At 43.4% G+C, this 18,282-nt stretch overlaps 1 protein-coding gene across 1 annotated transcript in view; it reads left to right on the top strand.

The window, feature by feature from the left end:
- Nucleotides 1–3,406: 3,406 nt before the first annotated feature.
- Nucleotides 3,407–18,282, top strand: part of LOC133111441 (nuclear receptor ROR-alpha A) — a 54,135-nt gene continuing 39,259 nt past the window's right edge. The window contains exon 1 of the mRNA XM_061221804.1: nt 3,407–3,521. Coding sequence (XP_061077788.1) covers nt 3,494–3,521 — 28 coding nt within the window. The 5' untranslated portion in view covers nt 3,407–3,493. The remainder of the gene's footprint in view (nt 3,522–18,282) is intronic.

Genomic DNA, 18,282 nt, shown 5'->3' with positions numbered 1-18,282 from the left:
CTTGAACTCTTTTAACTGCAGGCATAATTCTGGTCTCTTCTGTAAGGTAACCCTTTGGGTTATTACTCAAAATTTTACTAAAACAAAGTTACAGAGGCTCAAATGCAGTTGAAGTGGTACATGTTTTTCTCACTGAAAATATTCCCCCCCACGCTTGTTTTGCCACCCACGTGTTACAAAATAAGGAACTGTTGTTGTTAAAGCTTAAATAGCTTAAAATAGGTTATAGAGGTTATAGAGATAGAACCACGAGTTCTAACACCATCGAATGGTATATCCTGTTACCATAGTGATTTTAAATTGCACTGTGAAAAAAGGAATGAATGCAAAAAAAAACCCCACACTGGCCCAGCCCTGGGCCGGTGACACTTAAGGGGTTAAAAGTATAATAGGACGTTTATTTACCGGATTCAACCAGATGTAATGTTTTAAAGCACAGTTCTAGTGTGCCGGGATGTCTATCCCAGACCCACAAAGGATTGAGTACAAACTATCGCATTTTAGAATCTACAGAAAAATCTGTTTGTTTGAGATTCTTTTGATTTCCAATTTTTAAGCTATCACAACTCCCACTCTGTGCCCACTCTTTTGGACAGCTTCTCTGTAGTTACCTCCTTCTCAATGTGCACCCAGTTAAACCACAGCTTAATTTTCTATTTTCTAGAAAGTAAAGAAGATGGTGCCCACACGCAGACTTCACTCCCAATGGTTAGAGAGGTTTTATCATTCAGAGCCACAGATGGACATATAAATTACTTAATCTGATAAAAGCCATAATGGTCAAAATATTTTTTGCTCTCTTAATTTCCCTTTCCATTCACCAGAAGTGTGTTAATGATTCCACTGCATGCATTTGTTTTTGTTGCATACAAGGGCATGATGTTCTGTTGAATACACTATTGAATTGCTCACAGTCATTAGCAGTAAAGTAGCACAATAATACAATCACAACACTCTCTTCTCTTTCTCTTTCTTGATTTCTGTCATAAAGGCGCAGATAAACTCACAAAGATATCTTCTTTTCAGCTAATATGCCAATCTTTTACATTTCAAGAATTTAAGAGGTCTTTCTTGGTGGTGGCAGAGAGTGGACTTAGACAGACTTACTGCACTGTGCATACAAGCAGCAGGAGCGCGGTCTCCGTGGCGATAGTCAGCCAGAGGTAAACGACTCCGCTGCTCTACACCTGCAGCCTGTGGCAGCGTGCCACTGTGGTCTGAAATTAATGGCATCACCCCCTTCCCGTTCCACCAAGTGGAGACAGCGTTATGAAGAGCACGGGAGCATTGTGGGTAAAAAAAATATTTAAAAAAAACATTTCCTCTGCGAGTAGCAATGGACTGTGAGATTTTACTGTGAAAGATAGCTATAAAACAGATGTATGAAGTCATTAGAAATGTCATACACGGTGCTCAATATGTTAGATGCTGTCTACTTCACAACTGTAGTACATAATTTGTGATTAAATGTACTGAATATTGTAGAGTGAAATGTAATTGTTTTTTTCCATAGACCCAATTTCTGAATAAGTGGGTAATGGAGAGGCAGCGTCTTACGAAAAGCAGAAGCTTCCTGGTTTGTTGGTGATTTATGACTTTATTGTCCCGGAGAGCATCTCTGCTTAAATAGCCTGGTGGAGTGGAAGCTTGAATTCACATTTATTTTCTACTCTCAAACGGACAGTTCATTCACATTAAAGTTGACATTGTAATGATTACATTTAATGTGCGTTCAGAGAGTAATAAGGCTGAGCGATCAGCCACCTTGGAGTAAGACTATCCATGGCGCTGCAAAAAAATACTAAAATTCTCAACAGATAAAAATGGAAAAATAAGATCCAGCTATGCCAGCTTCACCAGCTTGAACTACATGTGAAAGGGGAAATGCTAATGTGCTGTTAGCACTACATGTGAAAGGGGAAATGCTATTGTGCTGTTAGCACTAATTGTGAAAGGCGAAATGCTATTGTGCTGTTAGCACTAATTGTGAAAGGGGAAATGCTATTGTGCTATTAGCACTAATTGTGAAAGGGAAATGGTAATGTACTGTTAGCACTACATGTGGAATGGAAAAGGCTAATGTACTGTTAGCACTACATGTGAAATGGAAAAGGCTAATGCGCTGTTAGAACTACATATGAAAGGGGAAAGGCTAATGGCAGTTAGCAGCATATGTAAAAGGGAAAAAAGGTTGATGTACAGTTTGTAGCATATGTGAAAGGGAAAAGGCTGATGTGCAGTCAACAAAGCCAATGGCAGCAGATATGTACTCCTTTCCAGCCTGTTAATGGAAATGCATAAAGGGAGCACTGCTTCACCAGAGCCAGCCTGCACTAAGTCCAGAATAATACATCAGAGAGGAGCAGATGTGGAGAGGGTCTGATCAGCTTACCAATAGAGATATAGTGTGTGTGTGTGTGTGGGTGTGAGAGAGAGAGAGAAAAACAGAGAAAGAATGTGTGTGTGTTTGTGTGGGGGGGAGGGTGTCAAGTGTCTGTATGCGTGTCAGTGTGTATGAGAAAAAGTGTGGTGTGCATGCATGTGCGGATGTGTTTTCACTAGTCTTCAGAAGGGTACTCCTGAGTATTTTTTCTCTCAGACCGTTCCCAAGTTGAAGTCCCTTTCATGTTAAGCTCATCATTCACAGTGCAGAAATGCTCACAGGGTTTTAGCTCACAGTCCTGACCCACAGTGAACCGTGCACTTAGAGAGAGAAAGAACGCAAAATTATTATTATCATCCATTGCCATTTTGAACATTGGCAATGGGTGATAATAATAATTTTATTTCAGTCTTCTGGATTTTATTTATTCTGTTTAATGTAGTTCAGTTATTATTGCTTTTCTATCATGCTTGTTACATCGATGAATGCTTTGGCAATGTAAGTGTACCCTTACCATGGCAATAAAGCTTATTTGAATTGAATTGAGAGAGAGAGAGAGAGAGAGAGAGAGGCACGCCGGCCTCAGACATCTGGAGAGAGTTGTGGCTTCATCTACATGATAATATTTATCAGAGAGGCGGGAAGGGAGCGGTGTCAGCAAGCCACAGGCAAACACAAATATGCAGACACATGCCATCTTTCTCCCTCTCGCCGACACGCGCACATTCCAGCGTTTCTCTTCCTCTCAGCGAACAGAAGAAACAGTGAGCCGACGCAACTGTTTTGACTCTCCCTGCCGTAGATAAGAGAGGCTAGGTAGCGCCGGCGCGCTCTCTGTCAGCCCCGGTCTCGCAGGCACAGTGCTGCAATCAGTGGGAAGTGCTCCAGGTGCCTCGTCCGGAGCTCCTCCCAGCCGGAACGCGAGTGGCCGGCCGCCCTGCCACTCAGAGCCCGTGGGCGGAGCTGGGTGGGATGATGTCACGGTCACATGGATTCTCATGTGGTCGTGCGCTGAGGCAGAGACAGAGCTGTGCTGGCCAGCTGCTGCTGAGACAGCAGTGAAGGCTCTGCGCTGGCGACAGTCCTCTCTTATGGACCAGGAGCTCAATAATGTATTTTGTGATTTCAGCTATGAAAGGTAAGAGGCTCGCTGCACGTTGTGACAAAGGATTTACGAGTAGCGTACGGACGTATGCTGTTTACTGAGCGTTGTGTGTCTTGTGCTCATAGTCTTGTCAACTCTCCTTTTGGGAGCTTGCAAAAAGGGGAGAGAGAGAGTGAGAGACTCTGAATGTGTTCATTACTAGGGGATTAAGCTGAGTGAAACTCTTTGTTTTTAGCTTGAATTGTGGATTTTTTAAATTTTTTATCTTGCTGTTTTAGAGCACTTTGTCAAGTGAGATGACATGCCCTGCCATGTGAATATTAGATAAAAATATTGCAACATATGTTTATCTGTATCTATTTCAAATACTCGTTTTTAAGAGCTGGTGCCGTGTTGTTATGTGTGTGTTGGTTATGTGTACTGTTTTAAGAGGACACTCCTTTGCTTGATAAGTGTGTACTATGAATTAGCAAAAATGATCTGCCTGTTTTCACACAGATGTACACCTGAGGTTTAATGCAAGGTGTTTTATCTGCCGGGTCCCCCTGAGATAGATAAAAGTTCCCGGTACGGGGACTGTGTGTGTGAGTGTATGTGTGTGTGTGTGTGTTGGGGGGCGGGGGCTGTTCTGCAGGCAGGAGATGTTTTTTTTATCCACTTAATCCCGTTGTTCCAGTCCAGAGGGCATCTGCGTTTCTGAAAGGGGACGCTGCACGGTCGTGTCTTTGCCTGCATGGGTCTCCCGGCAGCCAGTTCTGGGGTCCGCAGGGCACAGGGGCCACCTATCCTCTCCCGATATCGGCCGATATCGGTGTGTTGTGTTCCACTGACCTATTTTTTCTGGCTCCAGCGCCTGGTAGACACGGACAAGCGTGGGAGCGAGGCTTGCCTATCCCATCCTGGCTTAATGTAGATCCGGCACACTGGACTGAGCGTGCTTAATCCCCCAAACCCCCCCACCCCACCCCCCCACCCCCTACAAGCTGCCCTGCCTCCATAAGCACAAACCCCGCTCTCAGTGAGTCCTGGGAGCTGCCATTATCCGTAAACCAGGAAGCAGCAGGGATGGGAAAACCAATGGATTCAGCCGTTCAGTCCAGTGACTCTGAAAGTGCGTTATCACACATAGCTTTCCCTTTTATTTTTACCCTTCGAAAGTACATGTGCAATGAGACGACAGTAATATTTCATAACCCCTGAAGTGAAGGGAATTGTATTTGTTAGCAAAACAAATCCAGTTCGGATCACCAGATTCGTGTTTTTGAGCTAGAATTTATTGTCCAGTATGTTCGCTGAGGATGTGTGCTTTTTGCTTTTAGTTAACTTGGCTGTGCTGTCAGCTTGGTGGCGCCATTATGTTTGTATGGGTTTGCTTAGATGCTAATGTTTTCAATTAACTGCGATGAGAAGGTCCTTTAATTGGGGTCATAGCAGAAGATCAACTGATATTAAAATATTCATCACTAAGGAGACTTATTGTGACTTTATTGTGTTGCCATTTTCCCCTCTGTTCTTGGGCCTGTGCCGTTAATTTAATTGTATCTTCATTTAATTATTTCTATTTATAAAAGACATAACCTGTGTTATGGAAATTGGTTTTGCCCAATTTCCATAACACATCTTATCACACTGTGCAGTGATAAAATATAGTGTTATTCTGATATATTCAATGTTATTAAAAAGCCACATGTGGTGAGAATTTACAGCATAAAAGAGCTATACTGTATAATGTGAAAATATTCCATATTCAAGGCCGAGCTACTTAAATGTACATAAAACAAATTTGTCTGGTAACGGGCAGTCTTATCAGATAGTTTTGGATAATACAGCAGCGATAAATCCACCAGTGCTCATTTGAGTCTGTAATTAGAAACAAAGGTGTCTGTATAACCACAGTGAGGTTCAGGACCTAACAGGATATATGCTGTAGTCATAAAACAATTATATTTACTGGTCCACCCCCCCACCCCCCCATACTGCCAGCCGGAAGACGTTTGGCTGGTACTGGTTCATTGCAACTTCTGTTGAGACATGAACTCCAGTGGATAAACATCATCCACACAGTCCATATTCTTACTATTTTCTCCGCTATTTGAAATTGCCAGTCATGCTTGTCGAGTCACCTCTGTGTCCCGCACTTCCGGAGCTGAGGCATGAGCCCACCACCAATGTTCCACACAGTACTACATGAGAGCTAGCTGCAGGGAGAGGAGACATTTAGGCTACATCTAACTAAAAACGACGAATAGTAATGCGCCACATGCGTCATTTGAAGGAGCTAATATAATGGTCGTCCAATGAGCTCTGGCTAACCTGGCGTACCTGACGCAATAAGACCTGCTGTCCCCCACTACCCTAGTCGTAGTCAGCTGCTGCTGTAGATCCTGTTCGCCTATCACCACATGAACTCAGCGTAGCTTTCTTTAACACATTGTACCTGGTCATGGGTACTTCAGTCACTTTTCAATCAAATTTCAGTATTCTTCATTTGCAGTTTTCTATGTAAAAAGCAGAGGCACTGTTGCTGTCTAAGAGGCCTGTTTGGTGGTCACAATTAAAAATGTACTGCCACGTTTCCCCATTGTCAAACTGGAGGTGTTTATTATCAACTCTCTCTGATCATGTGAACGGTACAAAACCACTGTTAGATTTGGATGTGGTCAATACGAGGAATAAGGTTGTTTCTTTCTCTTCTCTTCACTTTGCATAAGGTTACTCAAGGACCTGTTTGCACCGTTAATAATCCTACCAAATACAGTAGCTCTTTAATTCCTGCAGTTCCAGTTCCTTTCTTGCCTTTCTCAATCTTGCATACAGAGAATTTGAGTAAGGCACCCATCCAGATCAAGGGATTTGTGTGGCCTCCATTTTGAAACCTGTACACCAGCCGGGTGGCTGCTTACAGGCCTGTTGTTTTCTTTATGCGGTAGGATCCATAAAACCACCCCATGCATTTCCATCTGCACTGAGTCAATGCCGGCTGCTCACACACAGAATGTGAACAGAAGAGAGTAGGCCAAAAGTGTGGTGTGGTGCTTAAGGAGCTGGGTTTGTTGTTGGGGCACTGCCTAAAATACCCTTGAGCAGGTCCTTGTTTACAGGACAGCATTTGCTTAAATAAATATCCAACAATAAATATAGATAATGTGTAAATAAATTAAGAAATAAATAGATAAGTAGTGCTTATAATTATGCAAGCTTTGTAAGTTGCTATGTACACTCTCAGTGACAGTGGAGGTACATTTTTGTTCTTCAAGGATTACATTTCCCAAATGTACCCTGAAACAGTAATGCTCTCTTTGGGTGCAAATTAATACATTTTCCAAGCAAAAAAGGTACAAATTAATTATATATTGCCGACTAGGGGTACAATTCTATGAACCTACAGTATAGGGAACTGCCCCTAAACAAGAATTAGTACTTTTTTAGGCAGTTGTCGTCCCTTTACTTCTGAGAGTGTACTGTACATGGGCATCTGCTCAACAAATAAAATAAATAAATGAGAAAATCCTCCATTCTGTTTCAGTGGCAGGCATATGTGTGAACACTCCCTCATCACAAGGCATATTTCACACTCTCTCCTGCCTTCTGCCTCCCCCTGCAGCTCTCTCTCCCCAGCCTCCCAGCCAGGTAACCCGCTCCCAGCCACCTAATTACCTTTAGTGGAAACATCCCACTCATCAGAGCATGCAAATTGGCTGGTCTGCTCAGCAAAATTCAGATGAATATTCAAACATTAATTTGGTAATTAACGGAAGCCGTTTGATGCGGTGAAAGACGGGGAAAGTGCGCTTGATCAAAAGGCAAAAGAAGAAAACAACATTCATTTGTATTTCAGCGCCCGCGAGAACGAATCGTGCGAAAGACGCGGCGAGATAGTCTGAGGGCACTCCAGCTGTGCTTTTTATGCGAACTGGAAGAGGCGGCAGTTTGACCGTTTGTGAGCTGCTCGCCAGACTGTGATAGTAAGTATCTATGTCATTAAAAAACAAAAGCGCAGAAGAGAAAAATTCACTGAACGCAGTCTCTTATTTTTGCCTACGAACCGCCCTGGCCTGTTCTCCGTCAGTGCTCGTTAAGGGTCCTGTGACGCCCGCTTTCCCTTGCTCGGTCCAGTCCATTCACATGACAGCGGAGGTTAACGAGATTCTGATCTTATCCTGTTAGCGACTCTGGGTGTACAGAACGGGGGCAGAAAATAACTCTGCGGATTAAGGTGAATGTGGAACAGTGCGGGAGTAGAGGCCGCGCCGGCGGGGTTGCGTTTGAAGTTTAACCGACGGACGGAGGGAGAGGGGTCGGCAGCGATGAAATCGGGGTCAAGCGTTTAGCGCTCCTCGTTGTTGTTTCAATCTCTGTTGTCGGTCGCAGGCCGAGTCCCTTCTCTTCTCATTACCGCGTGGTGAAAGTAGTGTTATTAGACCGCTGTTTGACCTCACATTGCTGGTTTTTATGCTTTTTTTTACAGTCATATTCAGTTAGAGGCAAAAAGCATTTCACCAATAGCTTTCTGTTTTATCCCAATGACATAAGCCTTTAGGAGGCCATTAATAATATCCATACTGTAGATTTAAAAAATGACTTCTCTCAAAATACCTTGGATTCAACTCGACTTTGGCGTATAAGTAAATGCACGTGTAATTAATTTTCTTGAAGAAAACAGTCTGGCAGCTAACATGAAACTGCACTCGCCAAACTGCTTTTGTGTTGGCCTGCGAAATGCAAAATAGCGAATCCTTCCGAAATGGTAGTGTTTTTGTGCTATTTCGCGGAGAATAATCACTTCTGTGATGCAAGCTCGGGTGCCATTTCCGCACCTTACTTGCAACCCTGCCCCTCGCTCTGCTCTCTGGGCTGTGATCCGCCACCTATCACCTGCGAGAGAGAGCTGGGGGGGGGGGGGCTACTTAATGAGATATTGACTAGCCATCGAAAGGATGGATTTTTGATTCAGTTACAGAGCCTCTGTACAGAGAGTATGTGCAGTTTGGACTGGAGAGCGGTCCGTGTTGAGAAAGGTAAGAGGAGGACAGGTATCTGTAGCGTAGCCTGTAGCGGCCTGTAGCGTAGTGGTTAAGGTAAATGACTGGGACACACATGGTTGGTGGTTCTAATCCCGGTGTAGCCACAGTAAGATCCGCACAGCCGTTGGGCCCTTGAGCAAGGCCCTTAACCCTGCATTGCTTCAGGGGAGGATTGTCTCCTGCTTAGTCTAATCAACTGTACGTCGCTCTGGATAAGAGCGTCTGCCAAATGCCAATAATGTAATGTAATGTAATGTAATGTATCTGTGCTGTTAGTATTGCAGGCCAGGGTCTACTGGTTAAATGAAGTTGTTTTGCAGCTGTTCCGAGTTGTCTGGTGTAACTTGACATACCTGTATTTTCATTCACATGGGTAGGCAAATCGGTTATTATGTGAAAACATCATAGGTTTTTAAGCACTCAATGGATGTCCCTTTTATTTACAGTCGCTGTAACATCGTTCTACCTACTTAATTTTGTGTTGACATGCCTGTGATAACAGTTGATAGAAATTCTGCAATCTAAGCCAATAAATGTGGCCCAAAGGACAGAAAATCACTGGCAATTTCTAAGCTGAATAATACTGCCTTTTTCCTTCGGTTAAAAGTTTATTAACAGCGGCTTATCTCTTTTCAGCACACTTCTTACATTTTTTGCGTTAATTCAGTCAGTTAGCTGGTTGGACAGTGCATCTAGCCTTGGTCAAGTATAAACTTAAACTGAATCACCATGATCAATATTGTCTGTTGTTGTTTTCCAGTACATTTTCCATCGTTTTCCATTGGCTGCCCCCATGCCAGTGCTTCCTGTATTTCTTAAAAAGCTTTTTTCTTTCTCTGGCTGCCTCAGGTACTGTATAGTGTTCTTTGAAGTGCTTTCGTGTTATACTCAGCAGCTGCCAAAGTATCGCCCATTTCATAATTTTACTGATAAAGCATCAACTGAAGGACCAGCTGCAGCTGTATAATAAGTCTATTTTTCATCGTTCAGAGGGGGAAAATATTAGTGTAGCTTTCACACGGAGACTTAAGAGAAAATGGTTGATTCTTGGGGAAAGAGGAGGATTGCCCTTGCAGTCACCTGTCCTCTGAGGACATTTAGAATGGAAAATCATTTATATCCACACATTTACATATGACTCTTGTCAGTATCGCTCATTAATAATTTACGGTGGATTTTGCATTTTTATTTATTGCCAGTGATATATGTTACCGTGCGCTCCATGCACCAGTGAGACCAGGTCTCTGCGTTTGCTACACAAAGAAACATTGAGCAGGCTGTACAGTGGCTACAAGAACACCCCGACAAATCACCCAGTAAAGCTTGAAGAGTCAGGACAGGCCTTTTTTTCTCTGGGGTTTTTTGTGTGAACAGTTGCAGTGCATCTCTTTGACCGCACAATAGAGAGAGCACGCACGGCAATCCACCTTGCAGCGTGGTGCACGCCAGATGCAGGCTGTGATAGACGGAGCCTTTATTGAGTGCTCTCTCAGAGGCCGGAACATTCTGGAAACCGGTGCCAAGAAGGCGAGAACAAATGTTTAGAAAAAGGGAAAGGGAAAAGGTTTTTTTTTTTCCCTCACCCGTTGCTGAGCTTTTATTCCAGACGTGTTTTCAAAACATTTGCCGTTTCTGCGGACTCCCCCCTCAGAGAGGGCTGTCTGTCGGCTTTTTGAAGTTGCATCAAAGAGGAAATGGGGAGAGAGAGAAACGTTATCGATTTGCCGTTTTGTCTGACTCAGAACGGCCCGAGACGAAGCGCGGCGGCACGTCCACCCGTTCGCCTCTCTCTCTCTCTCTCTCTCCCTCTCCCTCTCTCTCTCGGGGAGCCCCCGGGCCCTGGCCTCCTGCACCTAGAATCGGTCTTGGATTGCACCCCTGCGCACACTTTGTAACTGCAGCAGGATGAGAGGCAGTTAAGGACAAAATGTCTCTTTCCTTAAAGATGTCAAATGTTCGGTCCTATACCAGAGGAGACAGGTTTCTTTGTCTCACCCAGCCAAAAAGGTTGAGCCCCCATCGCCTTGAAAAACAGGTCTGGACTCAATCGACATTTGTCCTTAAATTTTACTTGCAAATAAATGTAATCCTTCAATTCTTTTATGCACAGATACTTTGTTTTCATTTATTTGGCAATAGCTAATCTAGCATATCTGGTTTTGCTTGGAGAAGATGAGCATTTGTGTTTCATTTTGCGAAAAGTTGAGGAAGAATGTTGATTGAGTCCAGAGTCAGCCTCTAAGAATAAAGCCCTAGCAAGCGATGGTTACTGCTATTTACCAACCCCAACAAGGCTTGGGGTGAGGGGGGATGAAAGCTGGGTGCAGTTTGACTGTGCAGGCCTGCAGTGCAGGCAGTGGAGTTGAGAACTCCATGGTTTCACAGTTTTTCAGACTTACTGCTGAAGCTGTACCGTAAAATTGATTTATCCACAAACACAACAGAGGATTAGACCCCCACTTCTGCAGCTGCTGATTAACTGTTCTATGATAAGAATGAAAAAAAGAAAATGGCCCATATTGATTCTAGCAGCGGTGTACTTTGGACTATTCTGGTCAAGGGGCACAATTAGGAGGCATATTTTGAAACAGAAAAAGGTCAACGGGGGTCGAGGGGTGAGCATGGTACTGTTGTTGTTACTGTAATCTGGTGAACACCAGACACAGACCCCGAGAGCAAGTGGAGGAGGGTATAAACAAACAGAACAACAAAAACTGTGAAAAAACTGGTCGGAAAGCATGCTGTGGAATTTTAATGAGATCAGGGCAACGGACAGAACAGTTACTTAACAGAGGTCAGGACAAGGGGTGCCCAAGGAACGGACCCGATTAGAGAGGGGGAGTCAGTGGGGGTTGTGTCCCCTGCCCTGGCTGGGCTGAACAGGATTTGGGTAACTTCATTTGTAAGTGTCTTAGCCGGTCAGGCACCTGCTCCAGGGTCAGGCAGGGAGAGCTGTGGACTTGTCCTGACATGCAGAGAGCAGCCAGGGCACTTAAAGCTCTGTATTACCCTCAGAACTCACTGATCACCAGCTCTCCGGTTACCCCTCAGCTTTGGTTTATTCATGGGTCTTGCATCATTGTTGGTTCAAATAGGAATTTGCTACATCTGGCTACCTTGATAGCCATGAAAGCAAGTTTATTGTGAATATAAAATAAAAAGAAATGTACCAGTGTTTTGTCAGACCTTGCTAAAACCTCTGAATTACTTTGTGACTACATTTTACATTGTGCATGCGAAAAGAAAGAACATAAGGTTCTTGTCTTCAAAATGTAATTCTACTTACAAATAATGATTGGACATATAATAATGTAGATCCAGTTGAACTTGGTCCTGTCAGTCACCAATGCTAAGTTTGTTCAAATAAATGCTGAGCGCTTAATTATTTAAAGAATTTAATTATTTTAAGACTATTGTAAAATTGTCACTAACACTTTAGTATGCCCTCTATTGTACATATTGTGTAGGAGCTGCTGTAGAATGACAGGCAGTGTTTGTCTTCCCAGAGATAGCAAACAAATGATGATCAGATGACCTTTGTTCTGCATAGCATGAGTCACGTCTAACCCACAAAAATTGCATAACAAAAGAGAGTGCTTATCAAACAAAGCGTGGGTCGTGGCAAAGTGACGGAGGAAACAATTTGGGGACCCTCGATGAGCCGGTGACCTTTCATAAAGAAGAGCTGAGGCCCTCCATGGGCTTAAGAGCTTCACTCTTTAGAGAGCGTTTTTTAATCTGTGTCTGCTAGCATCGTACTGAGCTAATGAGCTAAGGATAAGCTCCCAGTACTGTCTGAAACACAGTGTGTGCACACTCAACCCACATTCAACACATTCAACCCACCTTAGGTGTACTAGCGGTAGTTCACCGTGAACAATTTCCGGTGAGCTTTTATTCGCAGAACAAGCTTGATACCCAGAAAGGTTCTTTGCACATGAAGTGAGGATGAGCTGTGATTGGTCAGTTCTTTTATGTAGTCTCCCCTCTGTTGATTTGTTATCCAGATGTAGTGCAGTGACCTCGGTGCTGGAGCTGCATGCAAATGTCAGGCAGCCAAACCCTGTTTGTGAAGAGTGGGCACACAAGCCCCAACCGCCAACCCCCAGTCACTTGCAGGTCTGCCCCCACCCACATCAGCCGTCATTGCGTAGGTCACTACAGTAGTTCGGCAGTAGCATATGAGGAAGATGGACGGTCTTAGACGAGTCTTAGGTGAGTTTACTGGTGTCGTCTTCTGCTTGCATGCATTTCTGCAGCCGATCGTCAGGGAAGCAGACTTGAGAGAGAAGCCTGGATTTAATCAGTGTCTTCTGTTGTGACTCAGGGTTAAGCCCAAGCTTTGCGAATCCAACCAGTTTGTTTGCCGAATTCATGGAAACAACTGGGTTTTCATTGTCTTTTTTTCTTTGGAAAAAGTTACTAATTTATTTATGCATTGTATGTAAATCGGTTACAAATAAGAGAAAGTTCTCTTTTAGGTTTGTTTTTCATACAACATATTTCTTAAACCTTTTTTTTAATCTCCAAGGTTTATGTATTCATAACAGTGAATTGAAGTTTTCTGTACCTGTTTCTGGGAAAGAAAAGGGCTAGCAGTAGCCAAAATATGACTCAGGTCATTGAAATAATTGATGGACAATGACCAAGGTTTTGTCACATGTAGCATGTATCGTGCTGTATTCTCTTGCCTCTGCAAGCAGTGTGTTTCTGCAGCACATTGCCTTGAGTTGCTGCTGCTTGACTATACCTTCTGGTCTTACAAATGTGCAGGAAAGCATACTGGTCTGACTGTGTAAGGGATGTGCACTTTTTCCATTTGATATTTCAATGTTCTGTGGCTCTCACGGATGATAATTTGATTAAGGAAAGCATACTTCCCCTACCGAAGAACTGTATGTTCCCGTGTATGAAGACATCTGCATTCACTCCACGCTTTCAGGCAGGAATATTAATATTATCAATTCATTATATGTTATTTTATGCAAGGTTCTTTGCCATTCCTTCATGAATATTTATGAGAGAGAACAAAGGTTGCAATTGTTCCTCATTCCTTGCAAATTTGCACGCACTCAGCTACTGATCTGAGTAATCGATTTGGAATGCCATGGTTGATTAATCGAAAATTCAGTCTCATCCCTAGACACCAACAATTTAAAACGCCACAATTAAAATTAATCAGATGAATTCAGTATACACGCAGGCACACAAGTGCACACACACACACACACACACACACACACACACCCCACACATACTTTATTGTATTTAGTGTAAGTTCAGAAAGTTCTACATTTTGCATTGTCCGCAGAGATGACTACATATACAGATGACTGGTCATTATTATTTAGGCATTAATATTTTTACATTTGCTAATTACCTTACTTGGGTGTGTGTGCAACATAAGTGTCCCCCTTGGGATTTGAACCTGCAACATTCTGCTTGCTTCTGCATCACATCTCCTTTCGAGGCTTGTTGTTTTTTTGTTTTTTTTACACCTTCTTTTATGCTGAATAATTATATGCAGCACAGACACGAGACGTTCCCCCTGGTTTTGCGCTTGAAGACAGCAATATTGCAAACATCAAACTAATTGAAGGCAATGGCTTCCCTGCTTCTGAAACAGCCCTGGCATTTTACTTTTTTTCTCTCCTTTTTTTGACTTTCACACAGGGTGACTCTTTACTTGATCTCTACAACAGCGAACGGAACAAAAATTGTTAAACGCGTACTGTGAATTCTTTAATTACAGTATTATTCTTGATGCTTACTTCTTTATTTACGGCTTCTGACACCCCGTGATAGGACTGGGACTGCTACTGCGGAGGTTAGCTTTAGTTGCTGGTTTTCCGGGAGTGGAAGGCAGCCATGGCCTCCTCAGACAGCCTCAGGTATTGGCTGTGTTGAAAGCATTCCCCGGTGTGGCCCAGTACGGACACCGAAGAGCGGTCTAAAACAGAAAGTTCTCAAGTAGTATAAATCAAAGCCGGCAGTCGAGCTTCCTCACAGTGACTTCCCACAGTCAAACACATTAGCCTCACTTCAGGGGAATAAATATCACGTTCACACGTCAGTTGTTATTCGAGAAAATCGAGGACAGATTTGTCAGTTGTTCCACTGGCCAGGACAATACATACGTGGGCACACATTCACACCTGTGTTCTCACAGATACCCTGTCACATGCTTCCGTATTGGGTATGCACAGTGCTGTAGGCACATATACACATCCAGCTCGCTGTTTCCTTTCTGGGACACAATCTGACGTTGCGCATGTATGAATTATAGTATTGAGCTCCCACCATTGTGTTTCTGATGCAGAGGTCAGACTCTCGCACGAACCACATCCTCGCTCACTCACACAGCTGTGCATGTACAGGTACATGTAAGATAAAATGGAGGGAAAATGCCATTACCCAGTCAGTAGAGCTGGCTGCTTTCTCCTTCCCCATCTGCCTTCTCATAAACAATTTTTTTAGTTTTTTTGTTTTCTGCATGCGGCAGGTGAAACGCAAAGTACGATGGTCTGCTGTGTGAGCGCGGTGAGACGTGTTGCGTAAGAAACTCTAACCGCCCTGTTTTCAATCATCAAAAGATGAGCTGCCAAGACCCCCCACCATCACTGACAGAAAATGGTGCGTGTGCACGCGTGTGTTTATGTGAGTGTGTGTGGACCGACTGCGAAGAGAAAGAGAAGTGCGTCATTTTATGGTTTAGCTTTGTGTGCCTGTGAGTGTGTGGAGGACTCATGTTTGTTTGGCAGTGTGTGCGTGTGTTCGTGTGTCTGCGTGTCTTTTTATGTTCACGTGGGAGTGCTGTGTTTGTTTGTTTCTTGCTTACTTGCATATTTTCTGGTATTTCAAACTCCCCGAAATCCCCTTAGTTTACAGAATGCAGCGCTTCTCCTTGACATTTGTGTATAGCTGAATTTGAAGTGTATCAGTTCCTGAAAGCGGGCGTGTACTGCATTATTTAGTCAGAAGATTAAAACCCTCAGACATTTCAGTGGTGCTAGGACAGCATCGGCCTGACCATCCCTCATATCCCGAAACCTACAGCCAGACTTAACTTCCACACTTCTGGCCGCAGGTCACAAGCGGGTGGCTAGTTCAGGAACTGGCCTTTCTGGAACTCGATCTACAGAGTCAGTTAAACCAACGCTTTATTACCCACACGCATCAGAAAACTGTGCCTGGGTTTTGTGGTATTTGTTCAGCCAAGAGTACGTTGAATGTCTTTGATCCTGAAATTGACTTGGTCAACCGCAGCAGTTAAAAAACATAAAACACAGTGAACTACAATGGTCTTGTATGCATTATGCATTATTCAAAAAGACTAGGCTGCCCTCTTTAAATGTTAAAAGCGCACATAGTGGCACAGTGTGTGCAATACAGGTTTAAAATTCTGTTTTTAAAGGCATTGATTAGGCTCTGCCTCTGTCTTTGATGTGAGCGGTAAAATGTTGTTTCTTCTTTCTTTGGTTTCAGGATTGTTATAATTAATACATCAGGGATTTGTTTCCCAGGCCTGAGTAATCATAAATAAACAGACTACTCTATTGTATTTTTTAAATTATTTATTTTTTCATGTACTGTATTTCCTTGTTGTGGAAATTGAGCATTTTTATATGTGCAGAGATGGATATGCAGTGGTTTGCTAATTGATTCATTTTAACACCAGGGTGTGAGAAATTACTTCTGATCAATTCTTCCCAATGAAGTGTGTGTGAGTACCACAGTTTGTATGAGCATTCTTGCATGTGTGCATTGTCAAAGAATTGATACAGGGAAACGGAGCTAGATGGGGATGTTTATTGTCTTGGTTTCGGGTTTCTATGGTTTATGTTTATGGCCCGACATGTTTCTGCTACACTCCTGTAAAACCATATCTCAGAACTGTTTCTTTTTCGTTTTGAGCATATCAACTGTCTGGTTCAGAGTGAAGAAAGCATCGAATGAGTATAAGGAAGTACATACAGTGAGTGGTTCACCAAAGATGAGACAAAACATTTTGAAAGGAGCTGCCTCTTACAACCCACACTTACTCTTCTGCTGTATTATATAATTATCAAAGAAATCTTTGACCAATGTTCCTCATTAAAATTAACTTTCAGTCACTCATTTCATTAAAGTCTGAAGCTGCAGTATTGGCAAACTGGTGGCATGTTTTTGGACGACTGTACATTACAGTACAATCACATCAAATTAAATGTGTACAAAAATATTCATTGTGTTTTGTATATTGCAAGTAAACCCATTTATTTTTGCTCTTTGATATATTTTAGTGATACTGTCAAACCTGCCTGATATAGTATTTTATGTTCTTCCATTTTCAATTTAGCCTATATTTAGCTATGAATTATGGGTAACCTTGACCTTATATTTGATATTCATCCAACATATGCAACATAATTTTCCTTTTTGATGTAGCACAGTTGGAGAGATTTCACTTTGCAATAATATCTGACAAGCTGTTGAAGACAACAGCAAATTTAAATGAATCGGGGCATAATGTTATTTACAGATTAAGTTCCGTGTAGCAGAGAAAAAAGGGCTTTCTGGAATTACGCTAGATTTTGTTGGTTGTTACATGAATTCAGAATTTAAAATCTGTTCCAAAAATGTGCATTCTGTTGGTAAATGGAAACAGTGGGTTTGTCGAAGGCTACTCTGCCTCAGCCTCTCAGATTGAATTAGAGTGTGAAGCGTGGTGCAGTGGTTCTGACTGCACTTTCCCTCCGGCGATCCTGGTTTGTTGTATAAATACACCCATGGTAACGCAAACCCAGGGCCTGTTTCTCCACTGCTGGGAAAGCATTTGCCAAAGGTCGGCCGGGGAAGAAACTGCGCTCTTTAACGGTTCGCCCTAAAACGGTTTTCCGTCTGCGTTTTCCGACCGCGCATCTGTCCTTCAGTGAAAAAACAAAAACGACACGTGTGCCAGGTCGGAGACGAACCTCCAGCCTGGCGGCAGTGGTTAGCGGTTAGCACCTCTTTAGGCTGTGGAAGAGCGGCTTCCCGGAGCCCTGTTTTGCGGCTGTTAAAGGGTGTGTTTCATGCTATAGCTCATTAGCGGCGTGTTTATATCAGAGATAGCGTAGCGGAGCACCGCGTCCCAGTCCTTCACCTCCAGTGTAGCGTGAGCCTCTTGGGCCCAGCTATTCCCAAGCTTCGCCTCGGCGCATCTTCACAGCCAAAAAAGCGCTGCTACAGGGATGCAATTATCGCACTCCCAGAAGCCCACTGGAGGAGCGTGACAAGGTGTTACTCGCGAAATCATCAAAGCCTGATTTTAAATGAAGCATTTGATTAAGTGCACAGTAAGTTTGTGTGTGTGTGTGTGTGTGTGTGTGTGTGTTTGCTCTTCTTGAGAAGTTGGAGGAGGGACTTAGACACTTAGTCCTGCTGTGTGCCGTCCCCGATCAGTGAAATGTAGGAAGCAGATTCACATGAGGGTTCATCCTTTGTGGTATAAGGCCCGCAGGAGCTAATGGAGAAGGTGTGTTTGCGCGTGGTGATGTGGTAACATGAGGTGCATTCGCAAAAGTGTGGATTTGGAGTGAGCAAAGACATTCATTCATCAACCGTCCCGTTCTCCCACCAGCATATCCACTGTCGTGTTTATTTAAGATTGCAAAAGATCTCGAGGCCTGCCTGCTGGTGCTAGCTGGGGATAGCTCTATTTCGGGTTGCCCCGGCGACCAGCCAGAGCAGCACAAGGTACAGTCAGAGCTTGCCCCATGCGCGTCCACGTGCCATTTCCAGGTCTCAAA

Source organism: Conger conger, chromosome 15 (assembly GCF_963514075.1).
Source record: "Conger conger chromosome 15, fConCon1.1, whole genome shotgun sequence".
Lineage (NCBI taxonomy): Eukaryota > Metazoa > Chordata > Actinopteri > Anguilliformes > Congridae > Conger > Conger conger.
Note: the sequence above shows the minus strand (reverse complement) of the source record. Positions and strands in the feature narration are given on the sequence as shown.